Here is a 25,570-nt window from a genome sequence, read left to right on the forward strand (position 1 = left end):
TGAGTCGTGCCTGGCCCAGGTGTTTTCTAGTAGACTGGTTACAAGGTTACCTAGTATGATGGGTTTCGGCTGCTCGATAAAGGAACTGTTACTAAATTTTAGACCAGAGATTATTAAGTGAGTGACCTCTGACATGGCTTTAAAAGTTTCTATTTTGTGACTATTTTTACAGCTCACTTCGTATGTGACAATCTTACATATCTTTCTTATATCTGGCAGCAAAGCCTACAATAAATGTTTAAACAACCCAGATTGGATCATGGATCAAGGAAAAAGAAAAAGAAGGAAGGAGGAAGGAAGGCGAGGGGAGCAGGAAAAGGGAGAAGAAATAGCGTAAGTAAATGACTTAACGACGCAGCTCAAAAGTTCCAAAAAATAGGAACAAACCAAATAGTGTAAATCAGAGCAGAAATCAATGAAACAGAAAAAAGAAAGCAATAAAAAAAAGTCAAGGAATCTGAGAGCTGGCTCTTTGGTTAACCAGATTGACAGACCTTTGGCCCAACTAACCAAAAGGAAGAAAAGGATGGCCTAAGTGACCAGACTCAGAAATGAACATGGAAACATTACAACAGACACCAAAAATATTCAGAATGTTATAAGGGAATTATTAAAAAAAAAAACACTAAAAAACAAACAAACGTGTGCTCCATTAAGCTGGAAACCCTGATACAAATGGGCTGAATTTCTAAATTCAGACAAGCCACCAACATTGAACCAAAAAGTCAAAAACCTAAACTGATCTAGCAAGTGAGGAGATTGAATAGTAATAAAAACCCTCCCAGACATGGGGGTTGGGGGGCGCGGGGAAAGTCCAGGACTAGACAGATTCACAGTAGAATCAGTCCTGTCAGACTTACACAAAAGATCTTCAGTCAACCCTTCTTAAACTATTCAAAGCATTAGGAACAAAAAGGGCACTCCTAAACTATTTTCCACAAAGCCAATATCACTCTAATACCAAAAACTCAGTAAAGATACAATAAAAAAAAAAGAAAGAAAGAAAAGAAAAGAAAGCTACAGGTCAATATCCCCGATGAACATAAACTCAAAAATGCTCAATAAAATATTTGCAAGGAGAATAAGAGACATACATAAAAAATAATTTCCACCATGACCAAGTTGGCTTTATCTCCAAAATACAGTGACGGTTTGTCTTACGGTTTCTACTGCTGCAGCAAAACACCATGACAAAAAAAGCAAGTTGGAAAGGAAAGGGTTTATTTGACTTACACTTCCACACTGTAGTCCATCACTGAAGGAAGTCAGGGCAGGAACCTAACAGGGCAGGAACCTGGGGTGGGGGTGGGGGTGGGGGCAGGAGGTGATACAGAGGCCATGGAGGGGTGCTGCTTACTGGCTTGCTCCTCATGGCTTTCTCAGCCTGCTTTCTTATAGAACTAAGGCTACCAGCCCAGGGATAGCCCCGCCCACTATGGGCTGGGCCTCTCCCATCAATCACTAATTAAGAAATGACTTACAGCTGGATCCTATGGAGCCACTTTCTCAACGGAGGTTCTCTCCTTTCAGAAAACTCTAGCTTGTGTCGAGTTGACACAAAACCAGCCGGTACATGGCTCAACATACGTAGGTAAATAAATGTAGTAAACCACATTAGTGGTCATGATCCTCTCCATAGATGCAGAAGAAGCCTCTCACGAACTCCAGCATGCATTTGTGATGTCCTAGGGATGTACGGCTAGAGGGAAACACACCTCGACGTGATGAAAGCGATATATGAGAAATCCATAGCCAACATCATTCTAAATGGGAAAAAAAGCTTCTAGCAATGCCAGTAAAGCCAGGGACAAGACAGGGATGAACACTAACTACCCCTGATACCTTTCAATGCTGTGCTCTGAGTACTAGCTGAAGCAATAGAGCAAGAGAAGGAAACTAAAGACATACAAACAGGGAAGAAGGCAAACTACCCCTATTGCAGGTAATACGGTATTAAACATTAGATAGCCCAAAACGCTCCCCGAGAACTTGTAGGGATGATGAGCAAACTCAGCCATTTGTTTTATCAAGAGGATGCAGGACCAGCTTGCACAAATCAATAGCCTTTCTACACAGACATACCCGGAAAGATCTCACAGACACACCCATTCACCACAGCCTCAAAGGCGGGAACAGACCTAACCAAGGAAGTGGAGGCCCTGTACAGAGAAAACTTTAAGCCTCTGCAAAAGGGCAATAGAGGCAGACACTAGACAGTGGAACGGCATCCCGTGGTTATTGATCGATCAAAGTAACATTGTAAAAATGACCGTTTGATCAAAAGCTATTTACAGATTCGATACAATCCCAATCATCATAATGCCCATCTTATTCTTAACAGAAATTGAAAAAAGAAAACTATCCTAAAATCCATATGTAATCCCAAAAGCCTCCAGATAGCCAAATAGTCCTGAACAGAGGAGCAGTGATGGAGGGATTACCATTCCAAACATTAAGCTATATTACAGAGCCACAGTAATAAAAGCAATACGGTACTGGTGCAAAAACGAATTTGTAGACCATTGGAACAAAACCAAAGACCCAAGAGTGAGTACACATGACTTCAGCTGTTTAGTAGTTGGCAGAGATGACAAAAGCGTGAACTGGGAAAACTGGATGTCCTCCTGCACAAGAAGAGGGCCTCGCACAAAACCCAACTCCAGATGGATCAAAGACCTAAATGTGAAACTCAAAATGCTGACTCTGCCAGAAGAAAACATAGGCAGTGCCCTGCAGGATACACGTGTAGGAAACGCCTTCCAAATAGGACTCTAGTTGCCCAAGAATTAAGACCAATAACTGATGCATAGGGCTTCATAAAACTAAAACGCTTCCTCACAGCTAAAGGAAGACTCAACTGAGGGAAGAGGATGCCCACAAAGTGGAGGAGAATCTTTGCCAGCTACACATCTGACAGATGGTTTATAGCCAGGACATATAAAGAGACAAGAAAGCAAAAGAATAGAAGAAAATAAAAATGAATAACCCATTTGAAAGCTAGAGCTGGGACCTGAACAGAGATTTCTCAAAAGAAGAAAAGAAAATGGCCAAGAAATACCTCAGAAGACATTCATCGTCCCTAGAAATTAGGGAAATCCAAATCAGAACACCTTTGAGATTTCGGCTAACCCTAAACACAATACAAAAGATGAACGAAACAACAGACGTCAACTGCCAGAGGGGATGTAGGGAAAACAGAACTTTCCTTCGCTGTTGGCATAATTAAAAACAAGTGCAAATCAGTGTGGAGAATTCTCAAAAAGCTAACAACGAATCTCAATCCATTTGACCCAGCTATATCACTGCCTGGCACACGCCCAAAGGCCTAGCCGTCCTAGTGAACCAGACACCCGCCTACTCCAAACAGCTAGGAAAGGGGAGCACCCTACATGGTCTTCAACTAGTGAGTGAATACTGACCCTGCGGTGCACACACACTGTGAGACACTAGTCAGCTGTAAAGAAAAATGAAGTCATGAAGCTGGTGAGTGGGTGGGACTAGAGAGGAGGAGATCACATTGAGTGGGTGAGCCAGAAAGACAGACGCTGCCTGATTTCTCACCAGCATCTCCTGGTACTAGATCTTCACATATGAGCACACATAAGTGGCAGCAACTACAGAAAGCAGGAACGTAAAAAGGGACCGTTGCCTGGGTAGGGGGCGGTAGGGGCAAAAGAGAAGAACATCAGGGTGCAAGTTATCTGATCAGGGAACTGGAAGGAATCAGGGAGGGTGAGATGCCTCCCTAATGCTGAAGTGGGCAGGAGAGTAACAAAACAGCAAGGATGCGTGAAAAATGTCCTAAGGAATCGTACCATTAACTATCTTAAAAAACATACAAACACACCACCTGTGTATAAACATTCATATAGAATTAAAAGAAAATTTCTTCATCTGGACTGACAATGCTTCCCCTCAAGAGCCAAAGACCCCCTAACAAAACCTCAATAGCAGACACGAGAAGCCTTCTTCTCAATTGTTGGTCAGGCTTGCCCAAGAGCCCCTCAGAACACACAGGCTACTGGACTGCCTTTGGTTGCCCCTGAGACATGGTGAACATTTAGGACTTTCACTCCTATTTCCCCATCTCCAGGGAGGAGAGGGAAGCTGAACGTTACCTTGACAACCACTGACCAGTGATGCATTCAAACATGAGGACACGAGGCCTCCACCAAGCCCCAAAGGGCTGAGAATGAGGAGATTTTAAACAGCTCAATATCCTGAGAGACATGACTTTACACACCTGGAGCACAGCCCTCCCCACCCGTGACCCACGCCAGGCTTTCCCACAGGTTGTGCTGGGCATGCAGTCTCTGTGGCAGTTCGCTGAAACACTCCATAATGGTTACAAGGTTTATATAAGGCAGGTGGCCTTCTAGGTTCTGTGAGCCACTCCACTAAATGAACTGAGGGCCTGGGTAGTCAGACCAAGGCCAATTTGTCTGTCTGTCTGTTTTGTTTATTTGTTTGGGTCAGAAAGAGTTGCACAACCCGGACCGTGCAAGTGGTGTATTTAGAAGAAGGGACAATCATGCGGCATGAGCCTCCAGGCTGTTATCAGACGCCACCTCCAGGTACACAATGCCAGAACTGAATTAAGTCGTTGTAGTCCCAGCTGCCACGCACTGGAGAATTGCTTGTTTGGTGCATGATGAAAACCTCACACGCATTTGTTCACAGACGCAATCTGTTTTGTGTATTGTGGAGAGTAGCAGAAAAGAAAAACAGAAGCATTTTGGCTTGCTTTGCCCATATCCTCACATTTATGCTGGGACAGATATGAACATTTCGTTTTAAGTATAAAATAGGATAGGGGGGAAATGACTTCTCTGTTTCCTTACAAATGGATTTTCAGATTTGCTGAAGCACAGCATATACACTGATGTTTGTCTTCGGTTTTATTTGTGGCTCTGTATTTTAATAATTTCTCTTTGTCCTTAAGAATTTCCTGTTGTACACAAGAGAATATGATCGTAGCCACCCCATTTCCCTCCAAACCCCTACAGCCTGCTCTCGGCAGAAACTTGTAGACTTGTTAGGAGGCGGGACTTGGAAATGACCAATGCCTTCCCACAGTTACTTAAGTACATTAATTTTAAAATTTATAATTGGGCTAGAGAGATGGCTCAGTGGTGAAGAGCGCTGGCCTGCTCTTCCAGAGGTCCGGAGTTCAATTCCCAGCAACCACATGGTGGCTCCCAACCATCTATAATGTGATCTGGTGCCCTCTTCTGGCTTGAAGCTGTACATGCAGGCAGAGCACTGTATACATAATAAATAAACAAATAAATCTTTTTAAAAATGTTTTCGTTTAAAAAGAAATTTACGATCCACACTAAAATAGTTGCCAAATCTCTCATAAGAAACTGAAAGTATTTGGACGAACTGAGTCATGGAGCCAAACACTATACTATAAAATACTGAGTCATTGCGCAGCCACGCTGACCTGACTGTGGCTGCAAGGGAAAAGAGAAAATGCAGATGCACAAGAAGGCTGGGCTTGCAAGGTCTGAGCTCCTGGATGGAGAAAGCTCAGCACCCTGAAAGCTTAACGTCTTTACTAAATAGAGTTGGGCAGAGAGGCAGGCTTCCTGCATACAGCTGGTCATGGAGGCGGGGTTATCAATACACATAAACAAGGAGGCGGGGTTATCACATACACATAAACAAGGAGGCGGGGTTATCACATACACATAGACAAGGAGGCGGGGTTATCACATACACATAAACAAGGGGGCGGGGTTATCACATACACATAAACAAGGAGGTGGGGTTATCACATACACATAGACAAGGAGGCGGAGTTATCACATACACATAAACAAGGAAGCGGGGTTATCACATACATATAAACAAGGAGGCGGGGTTATCACATACACATAGACAAGGAGGCGGAGTTATCACATACACATAAACAAGGAAGCAGGGTTATCACATACATATAAACAAGGAGGCGGGGTTATCACATACACATAAACAAGGAGGCGGAGTTATCACATACACATAGACAAGGAGGCGGAGTTATCACATACATATAAACAAGGAGGCGGGGTTATCACATACACATAGACAAGGAGGCGGGGTTATCACATACACATAGACAAGGAGGCGGGGTTATGGTGTACAGCTGAGTCGACAAAACAGGCTTAGCTACTCTAGGTAGGAGCAGCGCTGGGGAAGGCTCTCCAGGTAGTGAACAAATAGGCAGGGCCTATGGTGGAGCTTTTCTACACACACACACACACACACACACACACACACACACACACACGGACCAGGAGTGAAGGTTCAGCTGCTTTCCTAACCCTCCACTTAGGGAGGCTCTGCCATTTCCCTGTGCACTGTTTCCCAATTTGTCCCAAACACTGTAGTTTGATGAGATAAATATAGTGGTAAATATAGGATAAATATTCCTACCTACCTGTGGCGATTAATAGCATGATTTTGTTAATAAAAAGCAAAATGGCTTCCTCCGTATTCCTCTCTCCAGCGTGGATGGACACACACACACACACACACACACACACACACACACACACACACACCTTCATGTATCTTGGCATGTTGTATGTTCTATAGTTTCAAGCTTTTTTTGTATGTATATGAATTTAACTTTTAAAAAGAAAACTGTAGTTATGTTTATGTTACCACACCTGCAGTTATGTCTGACATCTTGCTATGGTTTTGTACTTTCTAAAACACATCTTCCTGCACCTCCGGCATGCTGTGCCCACCGTGGTTTAGGGGTCAGGTACGGCATCAGTGGTGGCTTTTGCTCCCTATCTTTCCAGTTGCCCACGAAAGCCATCTTCTCCCACCCCATCTGCGGTCTTATCCTGAGCTTTCTGATGAGGCGAAGATATCAATAACTCTTGCTCCAAACCCTTCTCCCTCAGAGCACAGGGTGTGAGAAGACAGGAAGGGGCGGCAGGATTCAGGAAGCCAATCCAATGTTCCCTTGGAAAACATACAACCTGCTCAGTTCAGGGAAAGCTTCGGTGGAGCATCCCACGCACCCCACGCAACCCACCCCCTCGGAACGCGCTTCATTTCACAGCAGTCTCACTGCAGCTCGGAGCTTTACGGGGGTTAGACTACAGCAATGGGCAATGTTATGCTTTAAAACTCCAAAGCTAAATGCATTTCAGTCATGATTAGCGCTTCCCCGGGATTATAACCAATTTCTAGCAGACTCTCGTGAAGACGTAACCTTGAAGCTAAGTTCATGTTGCCTCCAGAATTTTACTGTGGCTGGAAGGTTAAAGACCACAAGAGCAGTACTGATGGAGCTGAGGAAGCGAGATCTCAGTTGAGGAGAATAAACCGCTCCATTTCCCTGCCACACAGGCACAAGGGTTTGTGTTCAGTCAAAGGCTCCTGTAGTGCTGAATGGAAGGCTGTGCAGTGAAGGTGAGTAAGCTGTGTGTGGCACTGGACTGGAATTCTCTTAATGAAAGACCTTATGTTCTCAAAGAGCTGAAAAATGGCTTCAATTTTCTGGTGGCCCAGAATAAAATAGTATGGGGGCCAAGGGGGGGGTGCTCACATGAAGTACAGCATGTGTGCGCAGCTCTGCAGCGGGGTTCTGCCTGAATGGTGCAACGCAATCTTGAAGCAGCAGCCTCGTCAAACCAGCATCTGCAGCTGACAGCCAGACCCGCTCTGATGAGCTTGACTTATATATAATATATAATAATAATATATAATATTATTATATATTATATAATTATATAATAATATAGTTATTATATAACATTATTATATACGAGGCTAGCTTGCATGTTTAGTTTTTACTGTTTGGCTTTGCTTTCCCCAGTTTGCAGAGAATGAGTCTGAGCCCACAGATCTGAGCTGGCCCTCTACCTATCCTATGAGTTGCTTTTGGCCAGTCCCTATCTCGTTACGTGAGGAGGATGAGAATGCAGAGAAGACATTTAGAATCACTCACGCCAGTTGACGTCACTCTTCTAAGAAATGCAACAAGAAGTTTTTAAAGACGTGATAAAGGTGACATAGAGCTCCTTGAGAAAAATGAGATGAGAAATCAGTATGTGAAAAGAACATGCTTCTGGGACTGGAGTACTTGAAGATCTAATGAGTGTGCAAGAAGCCAAGAAGCCAATCACCCCCCACCCCCACCCCAGGAAGTCCAGCCCTGCCTCCTAAGGGCTAAATGGCTTCCGGGCTTCTTGCACACTCATTACATCTTACTGGGATGTAAGCATCTTTCACGCTGAGTCATTCTAGACAACAAACCACAGCAGAGCCGGCCTTTCTCTTAAAGATAGATGATCTCTGATTTTCTACTAAGGTCCTCGAGTGCTGCAAGAAGCAGAGCACAGAGAACTGAGATGCGTGTGTGTTCCATTTGTTCTACCGATGCTGCCTAAAACAACCATGCCTGGGCAGCCGAAATAAAACAGAAAGCATTGCACTCTGGAATTCCTTTTAAATTGGGCATTACCATTTAAAATGTACTCGTATGCCAACTATGACCCTCACAGATTTTCCTTACTTAGTTCTCTTATCTATGACATGTACAGTCAGAGAGATTACATGATTTTCATATGAAGCAATTAAGGCCATGCCAGGCATGATAATTGTTATATAAGCATTAGCTATCATTTAATAATATTGTTGTTATTATTATTATTAATGAGCCTATACTACAAAATGAGCTATGCCGTGGAGGGTCACCATGTACACAGAGTAGTGAAGATTCTGCGTGGGTCTCCAGAGTCACAGACAAAGGTATCAGGGGGTGACTGCATAAAATGGTGCAATTTATCCACTACCCAAGCTTCCTGATAACTCTATTACAATCCTATATCCTCCCCCCTTTTCTTTTAAACTCCCAGAAATCCATTATTATGACTGACTTCCCATTTTGATCATGTTATTCTTTATTCAAACTTTCTCCAAAATCATCCATAATGAGATGTGTGTGTGATCAGCCAATAAATACGTGGTAGTTATTACATGCCTGGAGCTACGAGAGAAAAGCATTACTAGGGCATGATCTATCCACTGTGAAATTCACTTAGTAGAAGGAAGATGTGCGTACACACACACACACACACACACACACACACACACACACACACAAGCATGAGTAATCCAGAACAAAGTAGACTCTAGACAGAACATACTAAGGGACGTGGATGCAGGGACCACATTTACTCTAGAAGGAGCAAACAGAAAGAACTTGATGGAGAAAAGGCTACTGGGCCTCGGGAAGATTGAAAGGCTTTTCCTCACTAAGGTCCTGCACCATTCCAGCTGCACCCCTCCCCCCGCACTGTTCTCACACAGCACCCTTCTCCATTCCTATTGGGCCATTCTCCCATTTTCTTGAGGAAAAAAAAAATACTACTTCGATCTTATCTCCAATTCGTCTCTGCACATGATAGTCTGTCAGGATCCTCCAATAGGGAAAAGCCAAGCTTGTTCCTTCTCTCTTCCTCTCTCTCCTTTCCCTTCCTCACTGTCCATCCTCCTCGCCTCATGGCCCCCGTCCCATGAACCCTCGCCAACTTGGCGCAGTCATACCATACCTCCAACCACACATGAAAGCATTTCTACCAGGAGCACTGTTATAACTGTTCATCATCCTCCCCCCCCCCACCCCCCCCCACCCACCCCCCCGCATTGTGCCATGAAAACCGTAGCTGCCCCAGAAAAACACTTTGTAACATTATGTTACACGTTCCACGGCACCTGGCAGTGTATGGTCAGCCACAGCCCAACAGAAGCGGTCAAAAGCATTTTTCTGAAAGTAACTCTTTTACCAATTCTCTCTCTCTGGTCTGTCTGATATGTAGTAAATTTACTTTATGGAATGTTCGAAGTTTAACCAAGTAGAGGTGAGAACATTCTTGCTTGTGTCAGTAAATTACTAACTGAAAGGCAGTAGTGCTGTCCAAGGGAATAAACCAGTTTGGTAAAGGGTGCAAAAGTGAACAGGACATGAACTGTGGGAAACATCCACATATGGCTTCTAGGTTGGCTGTGAGTGAGCTTCGCGTGTGTGGGAAGCGGTGAGAAAGCAAGGCATTGTTCAAAGAAGGAACGAGTTCACATTACACGCTTAAAACTGAAATGAGAATAATTAAGTAGGCATTTTTGTGAGGAAGTATAATATATGTGTGTCAGTCGAGTGGAAGGCGGCTATGGGGCTGGGGAAATACCTCAGTGAGTGCAGCGCCCCACAAGCGTGAGGACTTCGGCCAGACTCCCAGGAGCCATGGAGAAGCCACATGCCGCAGTGACAGTCTGCAATGCCTGGTGCTTCTGAGAAGATGGGGTGGAAAGGGGAGAATTCAGAACCCTGTGGACCACCTAGTCTGGTAGGCATGGCAACAGAGAACTAGACACCTGTCTCAAACAAGATGGAAGGTGAGGAACACTCAAGGTTGTGCTCTAACCCCCACCTGCAGGAAATAGCGTATGCCTCATCCACATACACTAACGCACACACACATGCACACACACATGTACACACACACACAGAGACATGCGCACACACACGTGCACACACATGAATACACAGAGTTTTAAAGAGAAGCTTCTGCATATACATGCATGTACAATGCTATGAGTATGGACCAGGTAAGGGACATGCAAGTTTGGGGTGCATTTAGACATCCCCAGATCCCGTACTTCAGTTATGTCCCCCGACTGCTTTTCCCAGCACTTCCCTAGTTAGTCTGTTCTGCTTCTCATCTCTCACTGCTTTCCTTCCGACAGAAACCACACGCACATTCGCTCACCCGACACGCAGCGACTGCTTTCTATACTTTGTACTCAAAGCAAGAAGCAAACTCCCATTTGAGAACCCCTAGTACTGATTGATACAACTGGTGTCATTAGTGGTTTTCAAACTTTTGGTCAGGAATCTCTAAAAGGACTACTGAAAAAGATGTAGGCTTCGTGTCAGCTCTCTGTTTGCTGCCTCTCACCTCTAAATCCACATTGCTTGTTTGCTCGGCTAAAAGAGAGCTAGCTGGCTGAGTTCGCTGAACATTTTTTCTTTGTCAGCTAGCACAATGCCACGTTTTGCCAGCAGAAGGCACAGGAGGGGAGCCACAGAAGGGAGCCGGTTCCTGCCCCTCCAGTTTCCCCAGCATCGGAAACGCCTTTCTAGTTTCTGTAACACGGGCAGCTGCTCCGGTGCCAGGCTCATGGTTGCTTGCAGTTTCTCCTATGACAAGCCCCCTCAGTAGTCACAGCCTCTACACCACCTGATTCCTGCAGAAGACCAGCTTCTCACGCACCAGCCTCTGCAGAACACTTTGAATGGACTGACTTCCAAGAGCTCAGCTGCTGCAGAGAGTAACTTCCCGGTGCCAGGCTCCTGCAGTGCCTGGTGATTTCAGTGGACAGGGAGGCCAGCGGCTTCCCCAACACTCCTCTTGGGTGATTTTGCAGTGCTCTGGCCCCATTCTGCCAACAGCTCTCCCTACCTACCAAAAGGGTAGCTTTCCAGGAAATTCCAGCCGGCAAATCTGCACTGCAAACTCATATTTCCAGTACATTACAGCACAGTGGCATAGCCATGAGCTCTCTGCCACAGAGTAGCCATAATAATAGCTTCTCAATTCCAGAGAAAGAACGTAGGAGTGGGGAGAAGGAGGAGGATCTTTCTAGGCCTTTATGTTTCTGCCCATGAGGTCATGAACACCATTCCTACTGTCAGTAATGATGGCACCATCCCTGCCATGTCTGTCCTCATGAACACCATCCCTGCCATGTCTGTCCTCATGAACACCATCCCTGCCATGTGTGTCCTCATGAACACCATCCCTGCCATGTCTGTCCTCATGAACACCATCCCTGCCATGTCTGTCCTCTTTCCTACTTCCCTTCGCTTCTTACTAGCAAACTCTTCCTTACCCTAAACCTCTGTTACAGTTTGAAATCCTTGAAACTTTCTTATTCAAACAACTCATGTGGGTTCTAAATCTGGACCTGCTGATTGATAACTTTTTCCCCCTGTATCTTTTTAAAAACTTATTAGAAATGTAAATAACCACAAAAGATGAATTTCCAAGTATTTTTATTGTATACACATGCTTAAAATTTTTCTGTTGAAACCTCAGACCTACAGACGTCCAGCATTCATTAAGTTGAGAAATCAATCACATGAGCTAATTTGCAAACCCAGTCTTCACCAATATATCCATCAATCAAATCAGACTTGTTTTTTTTTTCTCCAAAACAACAAAGTAGCTCCCCAAACTTTCATTTACTATCATTTGAGTAAAGACATTGATACTTGTTCTCATAGATACCCATTTAAGTCCCTGGGTAGAATATGGATACAAAGACAGAAAGGCATATAAACAGACATTGAGGGGAGGTTGCTAACTCATGGCAGGGCCTTGCAATGCTATCACCATGTTTTCCACCACTGCTTTTCCCCTCCCCTTTTCAGGGAGCTTGTCTTCAAAATAAATACATCCTTGAACTATCATTTTGCTTGATGCCTGAAGACTGGGCAAGATGATAGGTGTACCACCCCAAAGGAAGTGAGGGGGACAACAATCGCAAGAGAGATGGGATGGAAGTGGCCAACCACTGACCCCTGTGATGCACAGTTCCAGCAAAATATACACAGCAAAACAGATGATAAGAGGCAGGCACGATGGCACACACCTGTGATGCCAGAACTCAGGGAGACAGACACAGGCAGATCTCTGTGAGCTTAAGGCCAGCCTGGTCTACAAAGAGAGTCCAGGACAGCCAAGGCTACACACACACACACACACACACACACACACACACACACACACACAGGCAGTGGGAGAATCGATTCCCCTAGAACCTGCCCACACCCTGTGGCCCCTGGATCTTCATGGGTACCCACACAAAGCACGTGGGAACACATTTCGAACTTGAAGACAACTGTACAGTACACCACTCAGCAAGGAAGATGGGGGGGGGCGGGGATGCTGGGTGCTTTTCTCCCAAGGTAGATAAGAAACCAAGAAGAGAGACATGAACAGTGGAAAACAGCCAAAGTAGGAGTGAAAACTTAAATCCCATTTTTCAAAATTTGAGAAAATGGAAGCAAACAGGAGTGCTAAAGGAAGTGACGTAGTGTCAACAGCAAGTGTGAAAGCAACTCTCTCCAGCTCTCACATTCTGATATGGGTCTTGCCTCCAGGGTTTGTGATTCAAACTCTCACAAGGGTTAAACCCTTCATTTACAGTGGCTCTGTTTCTTATTTAAAACAGTAAGTTCTCCTTCACCCGAGTCCTGCAGTGAAATCACATGACTCGGAAGGTGGGGAATCTTAAACAGAAAGCTAGAAAGCTAAAGGGATGTGGGCAGCGTTCGCCATTGGGGTACTAACCAGTTTAGCATGCCTCAGCAGCTATCTTAAGTGCTGTGTTAGCTGCTAGGACATAAGCTAAAGGTGTTGAAATATGAATATGTGTGTTTTCTGAGAGGAAGTGGGTGACAATTTGAAGGGTCTTTTTTTTTAACTGGGGGGGAAAAGTAAGAATTCAGAACAGATTGTCAACCAACACTAACATGCAAAATGGTTTATGTAATTGGGGAAAAGTTTGAAACTCTTTTTTAAAAAATTTAAGAAACTACCATTTTCCTGTTATTTCAGAAATAATCTGTAAATGCTAGCACCTTAAAGGGGTCGCATGAAGCAAAGGAAAGTTTAAATGAAAAAGAAAGCAATTCTGTGGGACATATGGGGATTCTGGGATTTTACTGTCCCAGATGAAACTCTTTGGTAAAGATTGTCACTCATTGGATAAGATTGTCCCATCAAAACCAAAAGTTACCTGTCTTGATCAGAAAGTCTATGTGGTGCCTGCATTATTGTGAACTGCTGGGATCATTTTTTAAAAGATGATTTTTAGATCAATGCAAAAATAATGGGAACCTCAAATATACAGTATCATTACCTGTACACAAAAATCGGTAGTATACCTCATGTTTACTTTGGGTGTATCCCTTCAATATGGAGATGTAAATAGACTTCTTGCTGGATGTGTTTTAATCTGAAGGATATGCACGAACGACTTGCAAAGTGGCCCATAAATGGACTTAGGGACATCACTTGAAGGTAGAAAAATCAGTAAATACATGAGCACGCCTCTGCTCAGCAAAATTTTCTTCGTACCTCTGCTAAGGATGATGATTACTGAAATGGAGCCAAGTTAATGCTGGGTGTTTTAAATGGCTCAAGAGCACAAAATTAGCCAGTCTGTCACACTAGTAACGAACCAAGAAAGTCTGTAACTATTCTTGTTTTCTGGGAGTGGACAAAAATATAGAATCAAATTCAGCCAAGAAAAGATTCACAGGTAAATAAGCAATAAGGCGTCTGCTGTCATGTGACCCAGCCATACCTACCGGCTCTCAGTACACTTACTTGAACAATGGAGTCCCACAGACAACACACTTATATATTCCAGGATCTTTGTGATGTGTGTATTCTCCTTCAAAGGCACTGATAAACAATAAACAGATCATCAAAAAATATTAACAAGGCTAGTATTACTTCTTATAGAACACATTGGTTTAAAATAACATTTCTCTAGTAAGTCTTTCTAAGGTTTTTGGCCCTAAACTGAGAACAGACGAAACATATGGAAACTTGGAACAGTACTAATATACTTCAAATATATATGTAATAAAATGTGCATGTAACTACTCCAAACTAGTACAGGTTAAGTAAAAATATCAAGCCATCTAGTATATAATACTTAGAATATTTTTCAAATAAAAAAAAAGCCTGTTGTGTGATTCACATAAAGAATATTATTACATAAGATTTCTGCTACTCGACACGATGCAAGAGGGGACCAGAAAATGCAGCAGGGTCCAAGTCTTCAAGTGGGAGGAGTCTTATTTTTTTGGTTTGAAAGGGAATATTGCCGCTTTAAGGGAATATTTTTCTAAGTTAACAATCTTAAAGGCGAGGAGGTCACTCAGCTAATGCAAATCAGCTGTGTAGCCCAGCGAAAGGGCTATGTACTCCGCAGCTTGTTTTTATTATCGTTTCGCCCCCTTTACGAGGTCCAATTTTTTTTTTTTTTATAAACAGAATTTTTAAGAATGACCTAATCTCTGGTTGTTTGTGTGCGTTAAATCATTTTGCTAGCCATGCACACAACAGGGCGGGCAACCCACGCGCTGAGGACCTAGCCACTGCTTGCTCCAGCGTGCGAGGAGGGCGTGCACCTTGTCAGAGCCCCAAGGGTTGGTAAACTCAGGCAACAGGGGATTCTGTGACAGGGAGAGCGTGGCGCCTACTAACAAGGATCTCCCACCACCACCACCACCCCCGTGTGGGAAAAAGCTCTTTCGGCTCATGAATGAAAACACAAAGTCACATCATTAATAAATCTGGATCAGGGCTGCAGTCCCGTCTCCACATCACACTCCAAAGTGTAAATTAGACCCCAAAATCATTGCGCCTTGGCAAGTTAGCTTTTAGCTGGAATCAGTTGAGGGCGAATTTATTCACTAGAAACAGTCTTGGAAAAGAACAGTCTCTCTCTGTCTCTATCTCTCTCTGTGTGTGTGTGTGTGTGTGTGTGTGTGTGTGTGTGTGTGTGTGTGTGTGTCTGTCTGTCTGTCTGTCTGTCTGTCTGTCTCTCACTCTGTCTCTCTCTCTGTCTCTCTCTGTCTCTCTCCCCTCTCCTCTCTCTCTCTCTCTCTCTCTCTCTCTCTCTCTCTCTCTCTCTCTCTCTCTCTCTTCTCTTCCTTCCAGGATGTAGGGCAAACTTCCAAGGACCAAAGCCATGTGAGGGCAGTTATTGAAAATTTTTGACATTCCAACCACAAATGAGCCAATAAATACTTTCTCCACATGTGCTTCAAAAAGAAATTGGAGTGGGGTAGAAAGGAACTAAATTATGCTACCCTCTTTTTGCAGCCAAAACGTCTATGCTTACAATGGCCACCTTCAAAACGCCGGCATCCTGGCTGAGCTCCATGTCCCTCACGGTTTTCCTCGCTGTGATTCTTCTCTGCCACCCCACCCCACCCCCCACAAAAAAATTACCTAAATCACTATTACTTCCACACATTTTGTTGTAAACTAAAAACAGGCTCTTAACGAAAGCCCCATGGCTTTATACAAGATAGCACGCTCATCGAGTGGAGGGAAGCAGAAATAAAACTCAGTCTTAACCTAAACAATGCTGTTTCTAACCGTTCCAAAGACAGCCCTCTGCCTGCCTTAGCCTTGGCCAGTACGTATAGTTTCTTTAAATTAATTAGCAAGGAAGATGGCTCCAAGGAGGAGGGAGAAAAGCGGTTTTGCTTGCTGGCGGGTTTGTTTTTGTTTTTGTTTTTGTTTTGTTTTGTTTTATTACAGCACACATTACCTTTCAGTCCCTTTCTCCTGAGTCACATGGTACTGTAGGGGTGTCAGCCGCTTCCTCAGTTCCTGCTGGGAAAAGACCACTTTACAGTTCCTTTTATCCCTACATGACCCTAGAAAGAGAGGATGCGGGAGAGAGAGCCGGTTTTAGGCTGAATCCTAAATCATTGTTTTGGCTGGCCGCCACAGCACAGCCTCTACAGTCACTTGTCAGTAACCAGACCCGTCCCTAACAAACTACAGATTCTTACCTGGGCTGCAGCTGATCCCCAAGTCCAAGCAGAATGTACCTAAGCATCCAACTGACTCCCTTGGAGTAGCGACAGCCAAGGCTTCTAGCATATGATACTAAAACATCACTGGGCATCTGTTTGCAGGATGGTGGTACATCCTTCATGCCACCTGCATGTATTTGCAGTGAAAGTGGCCATATAAAGATCCATCCAGTAACTGTGCTGAGTTGGTAGAGTAGCCTGAAGCCACCACCGTCCCATTGTCATGCAAGATGACTATATCCCACTTATTTTTCTGAAGACCCTAAAGATTTATTGGGAACTGCTGTATTCTGTGAGTCTATCAGATACCACACTAGGTCCTACTTGGTCTTTAGAAATGCATGTTTTTCTAAAGACTGTATCTTACCAAGTCAGCAAGAAACTGTCAGTAAACTTTAGGAGAAGGCACTAATTTTTACAAAGAGATGCAAGATTCCAGAGAGAGACAGAAAGACAGAGAAAGAAAAGGGGCACAGGAAGTAAGAACAGACACAGACTAAGTGAGTGTAGTTTTACTTCAAGGCTCAAGCTGTCCTTTTGCACTTCAGCTCAGGGCATTTCACGGATTAGGAGTGTTTAAATATTGGAGTGATTCTAATGTGATTCAAACCTAAGTGATTCTAATAGCAAGGCTAGTTTTTATTTCAAGGTATGCAGACCGCAGGAAGGTGTTCAGACACCACCTACTTATGTGCACTCTTTTATTTTACCTGAGCAACTGACTGAAAAGGAACGTGCCTCTGAGGTGTGGCAGCTATCATTCACGGCAGTCAAGTGCCTTTTCCTTGCTGTCCATCATAGCAGGGAAAGAAGCGGCCCCCATGCAAAGATTTCCTACTGTGTCTTAAAGTCGGCAGCCTTCTTGGTGTCCTGAATATTAAATTCAGCATCTTTAGACTCAGCGATGGGAACGCACCCCACTGTTTACTTTTGAGGTATCTAACACAGAATGTGAGATAACTGAAGTCAAACTCAGCAAAAATGAGCTAACTAGGCATCCTAATTGTGGGAACGAAAGGGGGGCTATCAGCTTCCAGATCTGGGGCCACCTGGACAGATGGCTGATTCTCCACCCGAAAACAGGGAGCCAGGGAGAGAGCAAACCAGAAGATAACCTTGGCCAAGCCTGCAGGAGTCAGACCGACTTCCGCTACCCTTCCTGTCCTTTGTTGGTCTAGAAAGAGACCCAGGAACAACTGGCGCATGAGGAATGGCCCTGAGGGCCTCCCCTCTCACTAAACCCCTGCTAACACCAGGCTCACCCAGGCGTGAGAAACTCTGCTTACTGCTGTCCAAGTCATAGCTAGAAATGTCTCCTTGACAAATGGGGACAGCTTGAACGAAGAAGGGCTTCGTCTCAGTCAGTGCTCTCAGCTGACCGAGTTTCTCTTTACCGCCCTATAGACTTCTTTAAAAAATTATTCTGCTTTTTTATTTATTCGTTTGTTAGAAGGGTACCTTTGCTAATCTCGTCAAGAAGTCCATTAATTACAAACTTAATGCGACAAAGTATCATGGTTAAAGTTATTGGTTCCAAGGGGCTTGATAATTAAGATCTGAACAATTAGAATTAAGCAAATCTGTCCAAAATATTTTGGCTTGATATATGTTCATTCATACAAAAAGACCAATTGTGTTCCCAAAGTTGCGAGAGCTAAGCCACCCATCTGTATGTCATTTAGTGCAAGAGAAGCAACCGCAGGTTTAAATTACATGGTATTGGATTGCAATTTCCTAACATTGGATGCTTTTCTGCTTTTTTACCTTGAGTCATTTACTAAGGAGTGTTCATAAAAAGTAGCTTCAAGCACAGATGCTTGCAAACTGCTTAGGCAAAGATTGTTTCTCTCTTTTTCATTCTCTCTCTCTCTCTCTCTCTCTCTCTCTCTCTCTCTCTCTCTCTCTCAAAAAGAAATCTCTTTTCTGAAGGAAAAGAATAAGACTGCTGGTCACTATTGATGAACCATGTCATGTATTTGTAGAGGGGAAAAGGGGTAAAATTGAAAACATCTGATTGAAGTAAATAATACAAACATAAAAGCTTTCCTGGTGAATGAGGGGTATTGAAGAGTCCTTATTTCATAGATTAGAAATTACTTTTGATCTAAACATTCTGAAAAACAGATTGTTTTCTGCTATGTGCCATCTCATTAGCTGTGCTGGAGACCCCGTTTTAATGGTGAACTTTGAAAGGGACCCGCTGCACTCCTTTGTCAACCCCGTCTTATTTGGAAGGGGAAAGCTTTCCTTCCAGCTGTCTTTGTTTGTCTTTCAAGAACCACGAAAGCAGTATTCACACAAATTTTGGAGGAATGCGACCCATGTCACAGCCTACAAATTATTTGGTTTTGGTGCACTTAAAGGTCATCTTCCAAATTAGCAAAATTTTCTTACATCCTTGCTTTCCAACCTTAAATATAAATTTTGTTTCCTAACTGTACATGAGGCTTATTCTCTGAGAAATGCTGGTGGTTATTTAAAGCAGTCAAGCTTCATACATTTTTATTATTTGGACATATTGTGTTTTCCAAATAATTAGGCTTTTAAAGTATGCCTAATAGCAAAAGGAAGGACATACATATTAGAAACATTATTGTAATTTTTGTATTAAACAATTCACTGAGGAGTTAGTCAGAGTTTATGAAAGTCTTGCCACACAGTTCAATAATAGTCATTTACTTCTTGGACAACTGAAAGCTCTGCTAAGACATTAATTCTTCTGGAATAACCAAAAGTTGGCGTGTTCAGAGAGATACTTCACTTCTGCCCCTAGTCCTCTGCTCCCTACCAGACTGACTTTGCCAAAGTCACATGGTGCCACTGTTAATTCTGAAGGCATCATTTCATTTTGAAATTTAAGAGTAATTCATTGGGTGTTTGGTTTCCCTTTACTATCTTCACTTAGGTACTGTAATTTCCTTATTACACAGGGTAATTTAACATTAGTGTTATGGGACATCTGTTCAATGACTTCTAAATTGGCTTAGAAGTACGTTAGGGAGAGGTATCCCTTTCTTTAAGTATTTAATAGCACACTTTGAAGGCACACGTCGGTGTGTACACACACGCAACAGCATCTAGTTATAGTCCATCCCCTGCAGTGTGGTTTTTATGTGGATTGGTCACTCCAGGGGTATTTAAATCCTGGGATATGCCCAGGGTCTTTTCCTTTACACCAAGGCATCTTTTGTGTTGCTGGTCTTCTCCACAGAGCAAGAGCTCACTCTCTGCAGGAGGGACACACCTCTAGTCCCACACGACAGACAAGGCTTTGCCATCACTTTTGAAAAAGGGTTTGTGTTCTGGTTCTGCCTGCTTCCAACTGTGACGTCAGGCGGCTGGCTGCTGCATCAGATCAGCTGCTGGAAGGGATGGCAACAACAGGGGCCTAGCAGGCCCCAGGTGCAAAATCACTGAGGATCCTGGGGTTAAAATCCAGTTTAAAAGGTAGCAGCTCTGATCCTACTGGTACCATATTTTTCAGACCATAGGACACACTCTTTCCCACCCCACCCCCTAAAGTGGAAGGAAAATTAGGGTGCACCTTATGGTCCGATTGCTGTTTTTACTGTTTTTCTTGTTTTATTGCTCTAAAAACTGGATGCAGTTATGGTCAGGTGTATCTTATAGTCTGAAAAATATGGCAGTTATTTTCTATAATAATCCCTTCAGAAAAGTATTTTTTCTAACTGGTTACCTCTTTCTTTTATAATGAAGAAAATAGAAAGTACTCAAAATTTAGTTATACCATACCCATTTCTAGGCACACATCTCTAGAAAGTGGAAACCTGTCCATTTTACAGACAGAAACTGAGGTTCACAGTGTTGGTTGTAACATAACTTAGACATTATCAGCTCAAACATACAGTTGTTGGACCACTAACCCAATAACTGTTTCTGGCAATAAAAAAAATTTTTTTTGCTACAATTTTCTTCCCAAATTATGCAGTAAATTTCAGCTAAAAAAAATAATCGAATCCCTAACAAGTAAAGACAGTAAGTGGAGAGAGGTAACAGTCATAGCGGTGCGTGCAGAAAGAAACGTCTGCCAGTTAACCGCCCTGCTGTCCCTCTGTCCATCCCTTCGGGACAGGATCGGTGACAAGGTCATACAAGAGTCTCACATTAGCTATAAAATGCTGAAACACTTCAGCTTCCTGCTAAGGAGTAACTCAGACCTGTCACCTAAACGCTGAGAGCACTCTTGAATCATACATTTTGTATTTCAGTGTGGGGAAAAAATCAAAATCAAAACAAACCTAAAAAAAAAAAAAAACCTAAAGGTCTCACAATTTTAGCTTCTGTTCTAGGACTAGGGGAAGATGAAAATATTAGCTATTTTCCCGAGATAATAAAAATGAGTTATGTACCATAAGTCACTGAGTTAAAACAGTAAACTTAATGTAGAAATATCTTCTGCTGTGTTTACAGATGGCATAAAATTAAAGCCGATGTTAATTTTTACTACGAGCTTTAATTTTCAGGCACACATTAGTCTGACATTAGAAAACTATTTTTTATTTATTTAGTGTTAGAACTTGTAAGTGGAAGATTATAAAAGCACATCTAGCCCACTTTTAGAATAAAATGCACGTATATACACAAATACCAATTTTTGTTTGTTTTCTTCTTGTTTACAACTCTAGTGATTCAATAAAGGCCTTGAGAACAAAGGTGCAAGTTACAGAGTTGGAAAAAAAAAAAAAGGTCCCTGCTTACAGAAGCATCCTCAGTTCTGACTTTTCCCTCAGAGGAAATATATGCAAGGGGGAAAAAAAAATCCCCGGACGATTGCGTAACTCAAGGCGTCAGGGTGCAGCTCTGGCTTCCCCAGAACCAAGATGCCACTGCTCACCTTGGGAGCATCCATCCCAGGCTACACCTTACTTCTCTAAGTAATCACAACTACTGCCTCAGCTACAGAGTGTGAAGTGCTGTGCCAGGCGAACTATACCCACTCATTGCTTCAGCCGTTGTTTTGAGCACTTGCTCTACAGTGGCACTGCTCTATGTGCCCAGCGCAGAACCAAAACCCAAGTCAGACCTTCTGTCTTGGCGGTCTGTCCATCATGGCAGAGGCGATATATGCAGAAAACAGTGAAAGCAAGGAAGTCTGTTGTAAGGTCTTTTAGGAGGTCATGAGTACATAAGAGTGAGAAAGCGAGCAAGGAGCAGGGCCAGGACCACAAGGCTAGTAGTAGAGGATTGCAATCTCAGGGGAGTATGTGGGGCGGTCTCACTACAGTGATATTTAGGCAGAGCCCCGGAGGAGGAGGAGAGGGAGCTGACAGGGCTTATGTCGCAAGGACTTTCCCAACCCATAGAAGAGATGGCTGGGGCAAGAGGTGAAGACGCTGTGACGTTCATACATGAGGGAAAGAGACAGGCAACTTGAACAGAAGCAGAAGAAAGCCCATATGCAAATGAGATAAACAGCAAAGACTCTCTCGGTAGCCACCTTTCAGACTACGTCTACCCAAAATGTCTCTGAGAAAGTATTCACCTGGTTGAATTATAGAGACGCGTTGTGTCTAACTTGCTTCCTGGCTTAATGTCGTCCTACTTAGACCAACACCATTGCCCCAACCCAGAGCCAAGCGTAAGAGGACACCCAGTGCATGGTTTTGGTGATGAATGTTGCATGAGCACAGAGAACAAAATCCTCCGGCCATTTTAAAGGAGGCGTTCGCCCTGGGAAGCACCGCGGCCTCCCCCTTTTAGGGTAGTCCTGCCGGCAGTGGCAGGGAACAGACACAGGTAAAGAAAGCATAGGACCAGTGCGTCCACTGAGCCGCTCTAAAAAGCTGCCTTGATGTTTACATCAAACTTAGTTTGATTTCACCTGTGCTCTAAAGCCCTAAAACAACACAAAGAAACGTTAACACTTCTCGGGCTAAATAATGCCATGTATTTTACTGGCACAGCACCGATAGATGAAACTGACCTCCAGTTTCTATACTGGCAAGCTCAGAAGACATTTCAGACCGGTTTTCCCTCCCACTCTGCACACCCTGTGAGCCTTGCCTCTGCCAGCATGCTCAGAGCTAGGCAGCATCTCTCTGAGCAAATACCAGGTGGGGCAATTATGCTCCAACATCTCCCATTGTTTTTGTTTTCCTAGAAACATTACAAACTCTTCGAGATACAAACTTCTGAGCTTCATATTATATTGGCTCATCATTCCTCCCAAGCACTTATTAAATACCTGCAGTGAGCTGACACATGCGATGGGCACTGGGAAGCTCAGGACAGCCCAAGGAAGGCGCTGGCCTCCTACGGAATGCACATACCGGCATGAGAGGAATGGGGTCAGCAGACTAAAGTCTTTAGGGAAGGCATGTGCAGAGCTCCGTGTAAAGGGAGTTAGCACCCAGGGCATCTGCACTCTAAACTTTTCCCATCCAGGCCGACCATATCTAGCTGTCACCTGCAGTATAGGAAGCACAAAGAGTCACAGAAATCAAATGTGCAAGGTCACAGCGCCAGGGGAGGTCCAGAGAGGGAATAAAGCTCCACCCTAGGTAGCTGACTAGTAGGTGGGGTGGGATTAAATGTGTGTAAGCCAAGGCTGGAAGCATCCATCCTGCTGCAAACTACGCAGATGTGGCACTACAGCAGGGAGTCAGCTGATTTTATGAAGTCACCACTTCTCCAAACAGGAAAGAGTATGGATTCAGATGCAAACCAGCAAAGCTTTGGGAACTGAAAAGTAATTTTAAAACTCAGAAGGGAAATGTGAGCATGTTTTGTTTTTCTTATTGTAAGCTGATAGGAGAGGCCAGCCATCAGCCCCACGGTATCTAAGGCTAATTAATATGCCTGAAAATTCTAGCCATAATAGTAAAGCCTCATCCATGAAGCTGTAATGATTTTCTTGACAGGAGACAATGGAGGGGCTTATCCTTTCACTCATTAGCAGTCATTAAAAATGCTGAATGACCATGAGACAGAAGCCATCTTTTACACTTCTATATTTACTTGTACATTATAAATTTTTTAATTGTTGAGCTCATTCATATACGGCCATTATTTCATCAGCATCTGTTAAATTCCCAAAAGAACTAGAAAGGACTTTATCAACCCTGCAAAACTTAACGCAAACACTGAGAGCAGAGATGTTCATGTTAATGTGGACCGTGAAGTTTAGGGCTTAGAGAAATATTTAAAGCATCTCTTGATCCTGAAAACGTTTTCTTGCTTGCAAAGCATATGACTAAAAAAGGATTTTTGAAGCACTGCCATCATCAAGTGACAACAGTGGAGGAGAAAGTCACTTAACTTCAATTCTATCTGATTGCATATGAGACTTCTGACAAAGCTGAAGGTCCCTGGTTTTAATTTTTTTTTTTAAAGCATGGGTCTTCACTTGAACATCATAGCCCATAAAGAAAAAAAATTAAAACCAGACAGGCTCATTTCAATTCTACATTTCACATACAATCAAAAAGATTTGCACACACACACACACACACACACACACACACACACACACACACACACTCTTCTCTACCCATTTCTATCCAATTCTCCATCCTCCACTTCTCCCTTGGGGAGCACAGTCTGCCTAAGAGATAAGAGGTAGTTAATAACCACCCACTGAGAAGAGCCCTCTCTTAGATTATCATGCAGATTTTATTCAAATACAACTTTGAATATAATTCATTAGAAAGAAAACATATTCTCTAAAACTCAATTTTTAAAAAATTAATTCCAAAATTAATTTGTGGTATACATCAAACTTGAGTCTAAATTTAAGTACAATGAAAAACAAACAAACAATAAAAAAACAAAAAGTCTGCAGCTTCCACCAAGGAATAGCTGATCATCCCAGGAGAATCTAAAATATTCTGAAGAAAACAAAAATGCAATTTAACATTTTTCTTTTTCACACAGAAATATCAAGAGAAGGCATATGGCTTACGCTGCAGTTTTCAACAGCGGCTCAGGGGCGAGTGCGTGCACGCTTACTAGCCATCTACCCATCCCTGTACTAAACAGGGTGTCCTTACAAGATAAAGATCTAAAGCATGTGTGCTTATTTATTTACTTACCTCTCCACCTCAATGGCTGCTGTTTAAACCTTTCCCAAAAGATGTCTTCTAGATGCCTGGGGCCATGTTTCTTAGATCTTAGTTTCAAGTATACAGTGATGTTTGTTTAATAAGTCCATGTGATTAAAAAAAAAAAAGATGATGATGATGGATGATAGAGTAAAAAGGGTTTCTTTGAAACTATTCGGTCCTCTATTGCTTCTCTAGAGGGCCACGCTCAAATCTTTTCACTAGGACTGACATCTAATGATTCTTTGGATAGACAGTTACGAGGATGCTTGACCCTGCATAGCCCAGAATGCATTTTATAAAACCCTGACTCTTGAAAAATTAATGATATCTTGTTGTTTCTCTTGGGAGAGTGAGAAGTTTCCATAGTCAAGTCAGGTTAGGAAAATCTACCTGTTTTCTTGATGTAGTCCATCTCAGAATACCTCTTATACTGATGTATATTTTTTAAATATGATGCTTTCTCTGTGGTCCACTAGAAAGGGGAAAGAGCACTGCCAAACGATCATATACTCTACCACATTTGCTTGAAAGGCTTATTTCTTTTTATTTCGTGTACAAGGGTGTTTTGCCCAAATGTGTGTTTGTGTGCCATGTGTACTGTGCCAGCAGAGGCCAGAAATGGGTCCCGGATCCCCTAGAATTGGAGTTACAAAAGGTTGGGTGCTGGGAATCCAACCCTGGTCCTCTGCAAGAGCAGCCAGCGTGCTTAACAGCTGAGCTGTCTCTCCAGCCCCCATCAAGGTGGTTTCTAAGCTGCACCCTCGTTATGAAAACAGTGAAGTGGAAAGAGCTGAGTATTCAAATTCATGAAACACAGTAAGGTGAAGTCTCATCTAATGACTGGTTTACAGGGTACATAACAGAACTAGTATTCCTC

At 43.2% G+C, this 25,570-nt stretch overlaps 1 protein-coding gene and 1 long non-coding RNA gene across 6 annotated transcripts in view; one reads left to right on the forward strand and one right to left on the reverse strand.

Annotated features, from left to right (window-relative positions):
* MSRB3 (methionine sulfoxide reductase B3) overlaps positions 1-25,570 on the reverse strand; it is a 120,567-nt gene that overhangs the window by 61,354 nt on the left and 33,643 nt on the right. For all 5 annotated transcript variants that reach the window (XM_084759874.1, XM_084759872.1, XM_084759875.1 and 2 more), the window contains 2 exons: positions 16,360-16,468; positions 14,397-14,474 (listed from right to left, as the gene is read on the reverse strand). In XM_084759874.1, the coding sequence (XP_084616000.1) occupies positions 14,397-14,474; positions 16,360-16,468 (187 nt within the window). The remainder of the gene's footprint in view (positions 1-14,396; positions 14,475-16,359; positions 16,469-25,570) is intronic.
* LOC311585094 lies at positions 7,057-8,434 on the forward strand. Its single transcript, XR_014775096.1, has 2 exons — positions 7,057-7,410; positions 7,817-8,434. It is a non-coding gene; the product is annotated as an uncharacterized lncRNA (long non-coding RNA).

Source organism: Acomys minous (genome assembly GCF_964271855.1).
Source record: "Acomys minous genome assembly, chromosome: 15".
Taxonomy (NCBI): Eukaryota; Metazoa; Chordata; class Mammalia; order Rodentia; family Muridae; genus Acomys; species Acomys minous.